The sequence below is a fragment of the Oncorhynchus mykiss genome, chromosome 24 (genome assembly GCF_057628025.1).
Source record: "Oncorhynchus mykiss isolate SJ-2025 chromosome 24, ASM5762802v1, whole genome shotgun sequence".
Lineage (NCBI taxonomy): Eukaryota > Metazoa > Chordata > Actinopteri > Salmoniformes > Salmonidae > Oncorhynchus > Oncorhynchus mykiss.
The window spans coordinates 22,271,952-22,289,691 of record NC_143045.1 but is presented as its reverse complement, the minus strand read 5'-3'; the positions used below and the strand labels follow the sequence as shown (position 1 = coordinate 22,289,691).

General features: G+C 40.8%; 1 protein-coding gene across 2 annotated transcripts; it reads left to right on the top strand.

Annotated features, from left to right (window-relative positions):
- LOC110504013 (gamma-sarcoglycan) lies at window positions 1–17,740 on the top strand. Of its 2 annotated transcripts, none has more exons than XM_036962181.2 (8): window positions 1–325; window positions 3,828–4,022; window positions 9,495–9,599; window positions 10,370–10,457; window positions 11,261–11,377; window positions 12,880–12,952; window positions 13,095–13,218; window positions 14,951–17,740. In XM_036962181.2, the coding sequence occupies exons 2-8, from the start codon at window positions 3,828–3,830 to the stop codon at window positions 15,116–15,118; spliced, it is 870 nt and encodes a 289-aa protein (XP_036818076.1). In that variant the 5' UTR covers window positions 1–325; the 3' UTR covers window positions 15,119–17,740. The 2 variants fall into 2 exon arrangements, with proteins under 2 accessions (XP_036818076.1, XP_036818077.1); XM_036962182.2 differs by having other exon boundaries at window positions 28–325; window positions 3,825–4,022.

The window sequence follows — 17,740 nt, the reverse complement described above, 5'->3', positions numbered from 1 at the left end:
CCTCCTTGACACTTTTGAAAGGATCCCAGACACCCTTCTGTATCTATGAGCAGTGGCTTCTCAGAGAGACATGATTTGAGAGGGTAATCAAAAGAAGGGAAGCCCAAGGTAGAGAGAGGTACATTGGATATGCAGGAAGTGGGAGCGCCGTCCCGTGGTGATTAGTTGGGGCAGTTCCATGGCTAGATTTATGGCACGCAGTTGTTGAACGCCTGACAGACATCGGAGGCAAGGGCTCCACCGCTGCTACCCCTTTTACTGCTGCTGCTGCTTCAGAGGAGCTCTGTTTGCTACCGGAGAGGAAGCTCTGTCTCAGCACACAAAGGTAGGCAACATGCTCTGCTTTCTTAACTACTTAATGTCGTTGCTACTGTAGTGCTCTGTGAATATCTTCATCTTTTGAATGCTCTAGTGTTTCAACTCAAGTCTTTACAGTCTAACCTTTGACCTGTCTGCTAGTGACATCGGTGTCCCTTTTTGCTTTTTTGTTTACATTTTTATAGAAAGAGAATATTGAATTTAAATGTAAGTGGATTTATTTTCCCTGTTTCATGTGCTGGTAATAATTTCACCATACATGGTCAAGAATATTGGAAGACAGAAAAATGTTGTCAGTGTAACTCAGTTATAATTTATGTTAATTTCCCTTGTTACTGTATCATTCTGTTCATTAGTTTTGCTCATGTTATGTCCTGTGGCTCTTTTAAAATGTAGAACCCAATGCTATGCCCTATGTTTAGAAGTGGAAGCATTACAGCAGATGGGAGATATGGACACAGCAGCTTAGACAGACAAAACACTTAGCAGAGAACGGAGAGGGCTTGGCTTTCGATTGCCTTCTTTCTGACAGCTCACATCTGAGCTCCTCTGATTATTGTTTGTTCCCCTGCAGTCTTTATAAGTGAACATCCTCCAGCTAACAATTTGAGAAAGTAATTTTTAACTCCCTCCCCTGCTGGTGCCTAATCAGGTCAAAGTGAGGTGCTAAGAGAAGCCTGGAATCTCAATTAGAGTCAGACCCTAGTGATTTAGACAGGCAGGCAGCAGTATACACAATACTGCTACAGCCCTTTAGCTTCACATGAGTGAAGACAGAACAGGGCAGTAAAAGTAGCATCACTGGTTTGAGGTTAATGGACAAGGGCCCCAAGATAAAAAAGCAACGGGAAAAGTCTATGAGGTGAACTCAATACTCTTCATCACAGGAGGACAGTGAAATCTTATGGGACTATTGGGATTTTGAAATTACTTTTAAAACCCTTTCATGTGATCGGGCCTCATAAAGAACTGTTCAACTGCTAGGCTTGTGTTCTGTGAAAGGGACATGACTAGCATTTTGCTTCCTAAAGCACATTAGCTGAGGAGGATTCTTTCCATGGCAGTACAGTGGCGTGGTTGTTTAAGGAATGTTTATTTGGGTTGCTATGTGACTGGGCTGGCACTCTGAAACTGGAGTCTGAAAATCACCAGGATGCTCCCCTCTGTTTTAGCAGTAAACCACATCCTAATGCTTCTCTTTAAATTAATTGGGCAGAGAAAATAAATGTTACACCTCAATTAATATTTCAAAGTTATTCAACCTGTATTATTCATTTAGGCACTCCACAGAATATTTTGACAGTGTAATTGTTTTAACACATGTATGCACTTTCTTAAATTCCTACTGCCAACACACTACATGGACGTCTCTCATTTATATACTATGAGGCCGTTTTTTAAAGCAAGGGTATAAGCCCTGTGTGCATGTTCTTTTTAGTCAGAGTAGTTTGTAGTTTGTATTCACTATAAGACGGGTCAAGAGGAAACTCATTTTGGGAACTGTTGAAATCCAATTTGTCATTATGATTCATCCTGATGACTCAGTCAAATTAATAATACAAATGGGCATTGGTATGAAAAATAGGTATTTCACACAACAAGGATTACTTCTACAATTCCCTTGTGGAGGTAATCCTTGGGTTAGGTTTTTTTGCTACATTTGTGTTGTAGTGAAATAAGGGCTATTTATCACTGTTGGGCTCTGGAGCCAGTGTGACAGGTCCTAGGGAGAGGTGGATCCTGGTGGGGAGAGATACTCTGTATCCTTTATGCCAACACGCTTGCTGCCTTTGCCAGTTTGCATGTTTATGGTAACAGCAGGAAACGAGCTGTTTATATACACAATGACTAGGCGTTATCATCTTCTCTGAAATATCTCTTCCTAGAGGACGGACCCGAGCAGGGAGCATGTATACTATTCATCCATTTACCTTTGAAATAGACACTAAGATATACCGCTGATTCATTAATCATGTATTTATCTGAAAAGCCTTTGGCAAGTTTTATGGAATTGAAGGTTACAAATTTGGAGTTTTCTTTTCCACAAAAAGCATTACAACTTTATTGTGTACCAAAATGTTGTCTTAACAAACAAAAATGATGAGTTACAATAATAAAACAAAGAGCTATAATAGCGCCACACATTACCAGTTAACTCCCCCAGCCTCTCCAGATAGGCCTAACCTTATCATTATTGGTTGGGAGCCAGCCAAATTACACTGAGGTGCTGTTCTGGCTCATGTCGGGATAGAATTATAGTCCACAATGAAAAGTTGATCTTTAAACATGATGGAAACCATGTTTACTTTTGCAATGAGGCGGAGCATCTGTACAAATGTAAATCACCCAAGCTGCTATGTCTCCATTCTTGACCTGCATGAAACAAATCAACTATTTCGTTTTTGTCAACAAGTTGAGATGTTAGTATGAAGTAAACAGCAGATCTTGGGGAAACTTGGCTGATACAGAAACAAAGTTGTTTGGAATGGTTTGTTAATTAAACGTGTGCATTTTGCAGTATTGGTGTCGACCACTAGAGGCTGGTGAGGGGAGGACGGCTCATAGTAATGGCTGGAATGGAGTAGATGTTCCATTCCATCTACTCAGTTCCAGCCATTACTATGAGCCGCCCTCCCCTCAATAGCCTCCACTGGTGCCGACAGAGATTAAATTAATTTAACAGATTCATTCATTTGTATCACCTTTATCGGTCACATTTCATCATTGTGTCTGTGTATACTTTACACACACTCAAAGAGAGTTAAACATGATTCTAGGATTCAGTGTGGAGATTATTTGGTGAATGGGGTTGTTTCATTGTCATTGATCGTAAAAGGCATTTTATTTAGCTATTGTCTGCAACTCAATACATTTTCTTCTGGCATTGCCTTGAATGAAAGTATGAATGTTGATTAATACATTTAATGTGACACCAGCCCTGGCTCCATTCCTGTAGGGCAAAAAAGCTATGGCTATGCATTCAGCTGTCACAGCCTATATTCTCAGCGCATCCTTGTGAAATATATTACTCATGTTTTCTCTGCTCTTATATGACATGAATGTGAAGAAGCAGCAATGCCTTTGCCATTTAGATCTCTGGTATTGTTGATTTATATTAGCATGCATTCCGACAGAACCCAAGAATCACGCTCGGTTCAGTTCTATTTAGTCTGGACTTAAAACGAAAGCCAGTGGAATGAGGAGGAGTTTTCGCTCTCTTGCTGTTAGCCATCTTTAATAAATGTTGGAAATATACTCAAGTTTTTCATCATTGTTCTGGACAGATATTCAGCTGATCAGTAGTAGCGTAGGTGTTTAGAATAATAAGAACAGGTTTTGTACTGTACATGGTTGCTTATGCTATGAGGCAATTTCCATAAGATGAAGCATGATGATGATGATGATGATATTTATAAAGAGCTGCCACTTCAGGGTGATGTATAGTTGATGTCAAACATGTCCATTGATTTAAACTACCTCTTTTCATGTCCCTGTGTTTTCCCCAGCAGATGGTGAGGGAGCAGTATGTCACCACCACCCAGGACAGCAGTGTCCCTGCCCCGGTCCCTGACTCCATCTATAAGATCGGGATCTACGGTTGGAGGAAGCGCTGCCTCTACCTGTTTGTCCTGCTGCTCATCATCATCCTCACCGTGAACTTTGCCCTCACCATATGGATCCTCCGGGTCATGTGGTTGAACACAGTATGTGGGGTCACTTAGCTCTAATTCATTCATAACACATGCTGCCTGACCTTTACAGTAGACTACACACAGATTGTTTGGCGCTTTTATGGACAAAACGGCATATAATCTTTCCTGTATCAATGAAAATGTGAGATGTTTGTTATTGAGACCTTGTCTACATTCTGATTCTGCCCACATTTTTAGACAGTTGTAGACAATCAAAAGACACATTGTGATCAGATCATCCTGCCCACCTCCTTCAGTAGTCAGAGACACATTGTGTCTGGATATCTTACAAGTGTAGACAGATCTGGACAGAAACCATTTAAATCATCATTGTTCTGCCTTCAAAAATCCTTGACAGGTGGCACCATTAACTGATTACTTCAATATGTGTCTTACAATAAATTCATATTATTTTAAAAGAATAGCTGTGAAATCATTTGCGTAAAGGAAGAGACCAGGAAATCTGGTCGCAAGGCAGACAGTTTTTTATTTTTTTTATTTCACCTTTATCTAACCAGGTAGGCCAGTTGAGAACAAGTTTTCATTTACAACTGCGACTTAGCCACGTTAAAGCAAAGCAGGGTGACACAAACAACACAGTGTTACACATGGGATAAACACACGTACAGTCAATAACACAATAGAAAAGTATTTTTACAGTGTGTGCAAATGTAGTAAGATTATGGAGGTAAGGCAATAAATAGGCCATAGTAGAGAAATAATAAAACATTTGCAATTAAACACTGGAGTGATGGATGTGCAGAAGATAAATATGCAAGTAGAGATACTGGGGTGCAAAGGAGCAAAAAATAAATAATATGGGGATGAGGTAGTTGGGTGGGCTATTTACAGATGGGCTGTGTACAGGTTCAATGATTGGTAAGCTGCTCTGACAGCTGATGCTTAAAGTTAGTGAGGGAGATATAAGACTCCAGCTTCAGTGATTTTTGCAATTAGTTCCAGTCATTGGCAGCAGAGAACTGGAAGGAAAGGTGGCCAAAGGAGGGAGTTGGCTTTGGAGATGACCAGTGAAATATACCTGCTGGAGCGGTGGTACGGGTGGGTGCTGCTATGGTGACCAGTGAGCTGAGATATGGCGGGGCTTTACCTAGCAGAGACTTATAGATGACCTGGAGCCAGTGGGTTTGGTGACGAATATGAAGCGAGGGCCAGCCAATGAGAGTGTACAGGTCGCAGTGGTGGGTAATATATGGGGCTTTGGTGACAAAACGGATGGTATTGTGATGAACTGCATCCAATTTGTTGAGTAGAGTATTGGAGGCTATTTTATAGATGACATCGCCGAAGGATCGGTAGGATAGTCAGTTTTACGAGGGTATGTTAGGCTGTATGAGTGAAGGATGCTATGTTTTGCGAAGACGATTTGATATTTTATTTTGGATTCGAGATGCTTAATGTGAGTCTGGAAGGAGAGTTTACAGTCTAGCCAGACACCTAGGTATTTGTAGTTGTCCACATATTCTAAGTCAGAACCGTCCAGAGTAGTGATGCTGGACGGGTGGGCAGGTGCGGGCAGATCGGTTGAAGAGCATGCACTTAGTTTTACTTGCATTTAAGAGCAGTTTGAGGCCATGGAAGGAGAGTTGTATGGCATTGAAGCTCGTCTGGAGGTTAGTTAACACAGTGTCCAAAGAAGGGCCAGAAGAATACAGAATGGTGTCGTCTGCTTAGAGGTGGATCAGAGAATCACCAGCAGCGAGAGCGACATCATTGATGTATACAGAGAAGAGAGTTGGCCTGAGAATTGAACCCTGTGGCACCCCCATAGAGACTGCAAGAGGTCCGGAGAACAGGCCCTCCGATTTGACACACTGAACTCTGTCTGAGAAGTAGTTGGTGAACCAGGCAAGTCAATCATTTGAGAAACCAAGGATGTTGAGTCTGCCATTAAGAATGTTGTGATTGACAGAGTCGAAAGCCTTGTCCAGGTCGATGAATATAGCTGCACAGTAATGTCTCTTATCGATGGCGGTTATGATATCGTTTAGGACCCTGAGTGTGGCTGAGGTGCGCCCATGACCAGCTTTGAAACCAGATTGCATAGCGGAGAAGGTACGGTGGAATTCGAAGTGGTCGGTAATCTGTTTGTTAACTTGGCTTTCGAAGACCTTAGAAAGGCAGGGTAGGATAGATATAGGTCTGTAGCAATTTAGGTCTAGAATGTCTCCCCCTTTGAAGAGGGGGATGACCGCGGCAGCTTTCCGATCTTTGGGAATCTCAGACGATACGAGAGGTTGAATAGGCTAGTATTAGGGGTTGCAAAAATTTCATCAGATAATTTTAGAAAAAGGGGGTCCAGATTGTCTAGCCTGGCTGATTTGTAGGGGTCCAGGTTTTGCAGTCCTTTAAGAACATCAGCTATCTGGATTTGGGTGAAGGAGAAATGGGGAGGCTTGGGCATCCCCATAGAGACTGCCAGAGGTCCGGACAACAGGCCCTCTGATTTGACACACTGAACTCTGTCTGAGAAGTAGTTGGTGAACCAGGCGAGGCAGTCATTTGATAAACCAAGGCCATTGAGTCTACCGATAAGAATGCGGTGATTGACGGAATCGAAAGTAGAGGTCAACCGATTATCATTTTTCAACATCGATACTGATTATTGGAGGACCAATTTTAAGCCAATTTTTATATATATATTTGTAATAATGACAATTACAACAATACTGAATGAACAATGAACACTTTTATTTTAACTTAATATAATACATCAATAAAATCAATTTAGTCTCAAATAAATAATGAAACATGTTCAATTTGGTTTAAATAATGCAAAAACAAAGTGTTGGAGAAGAAAGTAAAAGTGCAATATGTGCCATGTAAAAAAGCTAACGTTTAAGTTCCTTGCTCAGAACATGTGAAAGCTGGTGGTTCCTTTTAATATGAGTCTTCAATATTCCCAGGTAAGAAGTTTTAGGTTGTAGTTATTATAGGACTATTTCTCTTTATACGATTTGTATTTCATATACCTTTGACTATTGGATGTTCTAATACGTACTTTAGTATTGCCAGCCTAATCTCGGGAGATAATAGGCTTGAAGTCATGAACAGCGCAATCCTTGAAGCTTTGGCGAAGAGCTGCTGGCAAACACAGGAAAGTTCTGTTTGAATGAATGCTTACGAGCCTGCTGCTTCCTTCCACCGCTCAGTCAGACTGCTCTATCAAATCATAGACTTAATTCTAATATAATAACATACAGAAATATGATCCTTAGGTCATTTAAATGGTCAAATCCGGAAACTATAATTTTGAAAACAAAACGTTTTTTCTTTCAGTGAAATACGGAACCGTTACGTATTTTATCTAACGGGGGGCATCCATAAGTCTAAATATTACTGTTACATTGCACAACCTTCAATGTTATGTTATAATTATGTAAAATTCTGGCAAATTAGTTCGCAAAGAACCAGGCGGCCCAAACTGTTGCATATACCCTGACTCTGCGTGCAATGAACGCAAGAGAAGTGACACAATTTGCCTAGTTAATATTGCCTGCTAACATGATTTTATTTTAGCTAAATATGCAGGTTTAAGAAAATATCCTTCTGTGTTGTGATTTTAAGAAAGTCGTTGATGTTTATGGTTAGGTACATTCGTGCAAGGATTGTAGCTTTTTTTTGCAAAGGCGCTTTTGTTAAATCATCGTCCGTTTGGTGAAGTTGACTGTCTTTGTTAGGAAGAAATGGTCTTCACACAGTTCGCAACAAGCCAGGCGGCCCAAACTGCTGCTGATACCCTGACCCCGTTGCACAGAACGCAAGAGAAGTGACACAATTTCCCTAGTTAAAAGAAATTCATGTTAGCAGGCAATATTAACTAAACATGCACGTTTAAAAATATATACTTGTGTTTTGATTTTAAGAAAGGCGTTGATGTTTATGGCTAGGTACACATTGGTGCAATGACAGTGCTTTTTTTGCGAATGCGCTTGTTGGCACTGCATCGATTATATGCAACGCAGGACAAGCGAGATAAACTAGTAATATCATCAACCATGTGTAGTTAACTAGTGATTATGTTAAGATTGTTTTTTATAAGATAAGTTTAATGCTAGCTAGCACCTTACCTCGTCTCCTTGCTGCACTCGCATAACAGGTAGTCAGTCTCGTGGAGTGCAATGTAATCGGCCAATTGTTATGAAAACTTGAAATCGGCCATTCCGATTAATCGGTCAACCTCTAGTCGAAAGCCTTGGCCAGGTCGATGAAGACGGCTGCACAGTATTGTCTTTTATCGACTGCGGTTATTATATCATTTAGGACCTTGAGCGTGGTTGAGGTGCACCCATGACCAGCTCGGAAACCAGATTGTATAGCGGAGAAGGTACGGTGGGATTCGAAATGTTCGGTGATCTGTTTTGTTAACTTGGCTTTCGAAGATTTTAGAAAGGCAGGGTAGGATAGATATAAGTCTGTAACAGTTTGGGTCTAGAGTGTTTCCTCCTTTGAAGAGGGGGATGACCGCGGCAGCTTTCCAATCTTTAGGGATCTCAGAAAGAGAGGTTGAACAGGCTAGTAGTAGGGGTTGCTACAATTGCGGCAGATAATTTTAGAAAGAGATGGTCCAGATTGTCTAGCCTGGCTGATTTGTAGGGGTCCAGATTTTGCAGCTCTTTCAGAACATCAGCTATGTGGATTTGGGTGAAGGAGAAATGTGGAGGCTTGGACAAGTTTCTGTGAGGGGTGCAGAGCTGTTGACCAGGGTAGGGGTAGCCAGGTTTAAAGCATGGCCAGCCAGTAGACAGATAACAGACACATTTTAATATCATGTGTAGACACATTTCTGGAAATGTGGGCATAACCAGAAAGTAGACAAGATCAGAACAAAGGACTAATGTTAGCACCAGGTATAAGGGGGGCTTTGGGGTAACTGAAACAACACAACACACCCTGGGAATATAGTGACTGCATTGGCAGAGCAAACACATCTCTGCTGCTTTAGTTTGAGTTTAGCCTCAGCCCTGGAGGGTATAGACACATGTCTCTTATCCTTGGCATCCAATTGCTGCCTGATGGGATGAATCAAATTCAATATTTCCCCTCTAGTCGGGTAAGCTTAGTTTTATACACATTTCATGATTTCTCCGTCCTTTTGGAATATAGCCTGAGAGAAGTAGTTATTAGATGGAATTGAAATCAGATTCTGCTTTTGTTTCACACTATTGGATCATTATCAAAGTCACTATTGCCTGGGGTGCTATGAATCATATATTCCCTGCAGTATGGTTAACTCCCAACACTAAACCAGCAGAGACCGTCACCTGAAATAGATTCACTCACCATCCAGAATTAAAAACAACACATGGTGTCACAAAAATCCTTGGGGACACTATGGTCATGGTTAGTGAGTTCATTTGGGGACACTATGGTCATGGTTAGTGAGTTCATTTGTTGCATTATACCCTGTACAATGTATTTTCTCTGATGTATTGTTGAGTTCATTCTTTCTGCTTGTCATTTGAGGAAGGGATGGGACATCTAAAAGTAACAGCGGAGGGAGTGAGGCTTGAGGACGGCAAGTCAGAGTTCCTCTTTCCTCTCTACGCCCAAGAGATCCACTCCAGAGTGGTAAGCAAACAGGCTCCTACACTCCTCTTCCTTCTTCTCTTCGTCCTTCTCCTGATCCTCCTCCTCAAACACCCACACCCAGTCCAATAGGTTTGTGTGGAATAAAGTGGTATGGCTGGCCAAGCTCTGACTCACTGTCAGGAAACCATAGAGATCAAAGTTGTTTGTTTGTTGAGCGGTTCCTGTTAAGAACGCTGGGCAATTACATCAAAACAACTTTTCTGAGGCATAGTCATTAAATTCAGCGTATTTTTATATCAATCTCTTGCGTAGTTGGGAAATGTGTCTTACTCAATGAGCTTTGGCAGTCCCTGTGGATGCACAATGCAGCGAGTTCCCTATTAACCTCCTGAATATTTGTGGTGGAAAACAGTTGGTGTGCAGCAGATGGCAACACTTTGCAGCAGTTGTTTACATGTTATGGTTTTTCCTCACTCTATCTTTATGAGCTTCATTAAAAAGGAAATGTATTCACCATTTATGGACTGACACATTCATCAATGAAGTCTACAGTTTCTAACGAGATTCAGAGTTCATTATATACAACCTGATTTTCACAACCTCCCCAAATAGGTTACATCTGTTTAGCCCATTGTAACTAAATAGTGTTTTCTGGAAGGTAAGAGGGATGACCAGGTACTTGAACCTGTGAGCAGAACGATATATTTTTTTGTAGCGTTCAAAATGTTCAATTACAGTCCTGTCCAGTGATATCTGATAATGACGTGGACAGGATGCTCATTGATGACCGAATAGTTATTTTCTTCCAGGACTCCTCTCTCCTGGTGCACTCATCTGAAAACGTCACTCTCAATGCCCGCAATGAAAATAATGATGTCACAGGAAGTCTCTCCGTAGGTAAGAGGACAGAAAACACACATACCTACTCACATAAATCATGCTGGCGATGTTCATATAGATTCAACTATTCAACTGATATGTGGAGAATTCAGCAATGTCATTAATGGACTTGTCCTGCAGCTCTACTGTATGTAATACAACATTAGCAATGACAAAAACGCATATCCCCTTTCATATTCCATCAGATTGCCATTAAAACCCCATTTAATCAAAAACACAGCTTTCTATCATCAGCACCAGAATGGCCTATCTGTTACACCAAGGCCCTCAGGCCTACAGAGACTATTATTTGCGCACCTTTTATGGCTGGCCAGAGGGGTTCGTTGACGAGTGTACCATAATTAGAGGGGTAACAAACGACTTAACTAATTATAGTATTTCACGAGGCTGTTATGTATTCTTGGTTGTTATGCCATAAAAGGCATTGACCCATCTGTGACTCTCTGTGAAGGAAGTTTAAGACCGTTGAAGACCAGTTATTTGGTCTATTCCCCCTCAGACTTAAGTAGTTTGGAAAGAACATCTTGCTCTGTTCTTCTATAGAAGATGGTATTGAAGTGTTTTAAATATCTCACTGCCCAGAGGCAGTTGTACAGTAGGTATACCTGCAACCGTTGCTTTTTTTTCTATGAGAGAGGTGACAAAGTGGAAAAATTCATTCAAATGTTAAAGCTGCGTGCATAATTTAGATGTTTTAGTGATACAGCATATAGTATCTCAATTATTTTAAGCCTGTGTCTCCCGTTCCCACAGCTTTGACTGATTCTGGTCTCTAATAATTCTCCCTGGTGTCATTTCAGGTCCAGATGTGGCCCAGGGAAATGCACTGAATTTTGTCATCAGCTCCAACACCAAGACGCTGTTTTCTGCAGATGACAAAGAGGTGGTTGTTGGAACAGACACACTTCGTGTTACAGGTACAATCATGTCTGCAGTGTCAGTGTCTGTCACGATCATTGTAAGCATAGTCAGACCAAAGCGTAGCGCGATATGGGTTCCACCCTTTTTATTATAAGTGAACCGCACAACAAAACAACAAAGAATAAACAAAACGTGACATTTTGGAGTGCTCACTGTCAACAACACAAAAACAAGATCCCACAAAACACAGTGGGGAAATGGCTGCTTAAATATGACCCCAATCAGAGACAATGATAAACAGCTGCCTCTGATTGGGAATCATACCAGGCCAACATAGAAATAAAACAACCTAGATAGGTTGCCCCCCCCGCTAGATAGGTTGCCCCCCCCGCTAGTCACACCCGACCTAACCAAAATAGAGAATAAAAAGGCTCTCTATGGTCAGGGCGTGACAGTGTCACACCACTTAGCCCATACATGTGTATACAGCATTCCAGATAGGACCTACGAACATGGTTTTCATTCATTTTCTTGTAATTTAAAGGAATGAGAGCAATGTACTGAATCACTCAGTATTTTTCTTACACACCATGTCAAATAAAAAGTAATGACTTTGATAATGACTGGACTGGAGCAGCCAAGTTGTCCTTGAAAAGGTATTGAAAGTCAGAAGCTCATTCATCTAAAATTAGAGAAAAGGTGACAGAAACACTGCTTTTTAATTGAAGATGATTTATAGTAAAGTATCTTTATAATATAACGTAAATCGAAGCTAACTAATGCTACATGCTCAAGTTGCCTATATTCCTTAAATATCTTTGTTGTGTCCAGTTTTAGAATTGGTGGGAGGTCAGTGCCCTCCTGCTGTGTGGGGTAATTAGCTGAGGAGCGTGCCCGTTGATACCTTCATTATATCTCAGTCATCTGGACTGACTGCTGAAGGGTGACGTTCATTTCACTTTAGCAAGACACTGAATGCTATAATGCAACAGCAGAAATACAGAGCAGAAGTTAATACAACCTTCGCCAGAAAACCATGCACAAACAGAACAAAGCTAAAGTTGTGTATACTGTCGCAATGGCACTCTAAGACCTAGTGAGGCTCTATAGTGTAATGTCAAGTAAGCAGCTTTGCATGCTATGGTGACATACGATTGGCAAAGGCTGATGGTGATAAAGATGTAATTAGCTAGGCAAGGGAGCTGTCACCCACAGTGATTAAAGCACTGCAAACATATTCTCTCTCCTTCAATCCAGGGGGTTGGAGGTGACTGAGCCAGTGCACATGTCATCCTCTCGCTAACACCAGATGACAAGCACCTAGGGAAACAATTGACAGTCAAAAACTGTAGAACCACTCACACTACATAGTAGAATTAAATAGAACACTATTTAATGACTGTAAGTGGCTTTGGAAAAAAGTGTCTGCTAAATGGCATTTATTATTTCTATTATTTATTATTATTATATATGATATTATATTACAATATGTAACATGTATCTCCAATGATGTTTCATTGTAATTAACTATCCACTTACTGTGTTTGTTTTTATTTAGGTCCAGAAGGTGCTCTGTTTGAACACTCTGTAGAGACGCCCCTGCTCAGAGCTGAGCCCTTCAAAGACTTGAGGTAGATGTTGGATCTAATAATCACTGACCTCTTGGAAGAGGCCGATATGAAATATGAACTCTTAATTCCATGCAATTTGTTGATTCTTTCATCACAGTCACACGTGGAACTGATCAAACTGATGTTCTCCTGTGTGTTCCAGGCTGGAGTCTCCAACCCGCTCTCTCAGCATGGATGCACCAAAGGGAGTCTTTGTCAAAGCACTGGCCGGGAACATCGAGGCTGCATCTAACATGGATATTCTATTGCACTCCAGTGAAGGACTGGTGAGGCAATGTGTGATTTACTTGCTATTCACTGACAGTACTGTACTTACATTTTACACTACATGTGGCAGAGACATGTACATTTACTCACTGGCCTTGATATTTATAAATAGCAGTGATGCTGTCCCCTAGTGGCATGTAAATGTATTTCAGTAGTGTTGTGTAAATGTATGTGTTTCAGCAGTGGCGTGTAATGTATGTGTTTCAGCAGTGGCGTGTAATGTATGTGTTTCTGCAGTGGCGTGTAATGTATGTTTTTTCTGCAGTGGCTTGTAATGTATGTGTTTCTGCAGTGGCGTGTAATGTATGTGTTTCTGCAGTGGCGTGTAAATGTATGTGTTTCTGCAGTGGCGTGTAAATGTATGTGTTTCTGCAGTGGCGTGTAAATGTATGTGTTTCTGCAGTGGCGTGTAAATGTATGTGTTTCTGCAGTGGCGTGTAATGTATGTGTTTCTGCAGTGGCGTGTAATGTATTTGTTTCTGCAGTGGCGTGTAATGTATGTGTTTCAGCAGTGGTGTGTAATGTATGTGTTTCAGCAGTGGCGTGTAATGTATGTGTTTCTGCAGTGGCTTGTAATGTATGTGTTTCTGCAGTGGCGTGCAATGTATGTGTTTCTGCAGTGGCGTGTAAATGTATGTGTTTCTGCAGTGGCGTGTAATGTATGTGTTTCTGCAGTGGCGTGTAAATGTATGTGTTTCTGCAGTGGCGTGTAAATGTATGTGTTTCTGCAGTGGCTTGTAATGTATGTGTTTCTGCAGTGGCGTGTAATGTATGTGTTTCTGCAGTGGCGTGTAATGTATGTGTTTCTGCAGTGGCGTGTAAATGTATGTGTTTCTGCAGTGGCGTGTAAATGTATGTGTTTCTGCAGTGGCTTGTAATGTATGTGTTTCTGCAGTGGCTTGTAATGTATGTGTTTCTGCAGTGGCGTGTAATGTATGTGTTTCTGCAGTGGCTTGTAATGTATGTGTTTCTGCAGTGGCGTGTAAATGTATGTGTTTCTGCAGTGGCGTGTAATGTATGTGTTTCTGTAGTGGCGTGTAACGTATGTGTTTCTGCAGTGGCGTGTAATGTATGTGTTTCTGCAGTGGCTTGTAATGTATGTGTTTCTGCAGTGGCGTGTAATGTATGTGTTTCTGCAGTGGCGTGTAATGTATGTGTTTCTGCAGTGGCGTGTAAATGTATGTGTTTCTGCAGTGGCGTGTAATGTATGTGTTTCTGCAGTGGCATATAAATGTATGTGTTTCTGCAGTGGCTTGTAATGTATGTGTTTCTGCAGTGGCGTGTAAATGTACGTGTTTCTGCAGTGGCGTGTAAATGTATGTGTTTCTGCAGTGGCATGTAAATGTATGTGTTTCTGCAGTGGCTTGTAATGTATGTGTTTCTGCAGTGGCTTGTAATGTATGTGTTTCTGCAGTGGCGTGTAAATGTATGTGTTTCTGCAGTGGCTTGTAATGTATGTGTTTCTGCAGTGGCGTGTAAATGTATGTGTTTTTGCAGTGGCGTGTAATGTATGTGTTTTTGCAGTGGCGTGTAATGTATGTGTTTCTGCAGTGGCGTGTAATGTATGTGTTTCTGCAGTGGCGTGTAAATGTATGTGTTTCTGCAGTGGCGTGTAATGTATGTGTTTCTGCAGTGGCGTGTAATGTATGTGTTTCTGCAGTGGCGTGTAAATGTATGTGTTTCAGCAATGGTATGTTCTGCGTCTGACCCCGCCCTTTGTTGTCTGTGTAGGTGATTCTGGATGCCGAGTCTTTGCGTCTGCCGAGTCTCCCCCTGGGACATGGAGGGGTGTCTGGAAACGCTCAGGGACTCTACGAAGTGTGTGTCTGTCCTAGCGGAAAGCTGTTCCTGTCCAAGGCTGGGGTCACCTCCATGTGCAGCGAAAGCCAAGAGTGCTAGCGAGTGTCTCTGCCATCAGATTATACCATATTGAATGAAAATGCCTTTAAATTGGGTACTCGGACACACTTTCATATAAAGCAAAAAAACGATCACAACTTTTCAATTCTGAACAAAACTGCCAGTTGAACTGCAGACATATCCTCCTAAGTAATTTATCTATGGTGCATTTTATTGATGGAAGTTACATTTGAGACTATTTTACTATGTAACTGAAACAGTGACATGACAAATTTATACCACATTAATAAGTGGCTTACTTCTGCAGAATAGTTATTGATGCCATTTTATGTTTACACTGAGTTGAGATGATTGTTTATTTTATAATTACCGTATTATGGCTGGGCAATGAGGAGCTGGTTAACAGATTATATCCTATGCAATATGTTTTATGTGGGCCCGGTTTCCTGGACCCAGGTGAAGCTTAGTCCACAATGGAGAATCTCCCAATGAAAGTGATTTTTAGTGTAGGCTTCATCTGGGTCCGGGAAACCGGCCCATAGTGTATTAATGTTGGGCAAATGGAGAGAAAAGGATGATATGATCTAGTCTGTAGATACACTGAGTATACCAAACATTGGGAACACCATCCTAATATTGAGAACAGCCTCATGGTGTCAATTGTTCCACAGGGATGCTGGCCCATGATTACTCCATGTTTCCCACAGTTGTGTCAAATTGGCTGAATGTCCTTTGGGTGGGTCATTCTTGATAGACATGGGAAACTGTTGAGCATGAAAAACCCAGCATCATTGCAGTGCACCTGGCACCTACTACCATACTCAGTTCAAAGGCATTTACACCTTGTGTCTTGCCCATTCACCATCTGAATGGCACACACACAATCCATGTCTCACTTGTTTCGAGGCTTAAAAATTCTTATTTAACCTGTTTCCTCCTCTTCATCTACACTAATTGAGGTGGATTTAGCAAGTGACATCAATAAGGGATCATAGCTTTCACCTGGATTCACCTGGTCAGCCTATGTCATGGAAAGAGCAGGTGTTCTTAATGTTTTGTATACAAATGCAACCTAGTTATGGTCTAAGAAAGATAATATAAAATAGAGGTACAGTTGAGTGTGTTTGTGTTACACATTCATTATGCAACGTTAAGCAATCTGATACATCTGTTGCTAGAGATTTTAAAAAGGGACTGTTTTCCCAAGTACTTAATTCCATCTCCCAGTTCACCAGCTGCCACTGTGTTTCTGTTGTTTTTTAAATGTATGCATTTATTGTGTAAAATGTATTTATTTGTATGTTTTTTTATGTGTGGTATATGGCCATATATCACAAACCCCCAAGGTGCCTTATTGCTATTATAAACTGGTTAACAACATAATTAGAGAAGTACAAATACATGTTTTGTCATACCCGTGGTATACGGTCTAATATACCACGGCTGTCAGCCAATCAGCATTCTGGGCTCGAATCACCCAGTTTAGATTAGTCAGTCAAACTAATCAGTATACTGTAAGTAATAACTTTGCAAGAATAGGAAATTAAATGGATAGTGTGACATTTTGGCAACTAAGCCCCTCGTTCTACTTACCCAGAGTCAGATGAACTCATGGATACCATTTGTATGTCTCTGCGTGCAGTATGAAGGAAGTTGAAGGTACTTTCTGGAACCATTGCTAACTAGTGTGGTGACTGGAAGTGTACAGGAACTGCTAGCATGCATTTTCATCAATCTCTCAAATTTGCTATATTTTCTTTTTAATACATGGTTGTGTTTCCATCTCCTTCCTTGGTATAGGCCACGACATTAAATATGCTATGATGTCGCACTTCTAATCCTATTGCACTGCAATACTGTAGCCTACCCATAGCCAACTGTCACATACTGTCAAGGTTAACAGTCTATTTACTTTTGCGCATGCTTGGCTATTGAATTAGCAATTGATAAATGGTAGCCTACTATTTGTTGTGTGGCGGGAATAATTTAAACCAGTTATGTCAGAAAAGGAAACACGTCCTGCAATGTGATTATGATATAGGCCTATATAAAAGTAAAATAAACACATTAGATGACATGCTGGTATGCAATCTCTTTACCAATGGCAAATGCATCTGTTTTATCACTAGGCCTACGTTTTAATGTTTTTATTCGTCTACCATCATTATATATCTCGTACATCAAACTCCTCCCATTTTCCCCAAACAAGCAATAAACCTATTTGTTGCAATGCAGTTGATCAACCTTCTAAAAGTTGTGTACACATATGGTTTGAGATTTGCGTGGAGATAGGCACTTTCCTGTCATGTTCACAATTGATAAATACCAGTCTTTGCAGGAAAACTAGCGCTCGCAAGGTTCAGAGTATTTTTTGTGCATATGCCCCTGTAGCCTGTGTGTTCTATTTTAGGGAATATTTATTGTACATTTTGATTTTAGAAAAAAAAATGGTAGCTTCTTAGTTATCTTGTCATGACCTTGACTGTAATATAGATTCTAATGCGTTACTGTTCACCCATGTTGTATACATGTTTGCTTGTTGTCCTTATACAGTAAATATTCTAGAATTGTCAGTGAAGTTGATGTTTTGATAAAATTGTGGAACATGTTTGCCAGGTTTTGTATGTTTGAATAAAACATTTGTGCTATTCTTGTAAAAAA

Coding starts and splice junctions, on each gene's coding strand:
- LOC110504013 (XM_036962181.2), top strand. CDS start 3,828: ATGGTGAGGGAGCAGTATGTCACCACCACCCAGGACAGCAGTGTCCCT. Junction 9,600..10,369: donor AAGAGATCCACTCCAGAGTG/GTAAGCAAACAG, acceptor ATTTTCTTCCAG/GACTCCTCTCTCCTGGTGCA. Junction 11,378..12,879: donor AGACACACTTCGTGTTACAG/GTACAATCATGT, acceptor GTTTTTATTTAG/GTCCAGAAGGTGCTCTGTTT.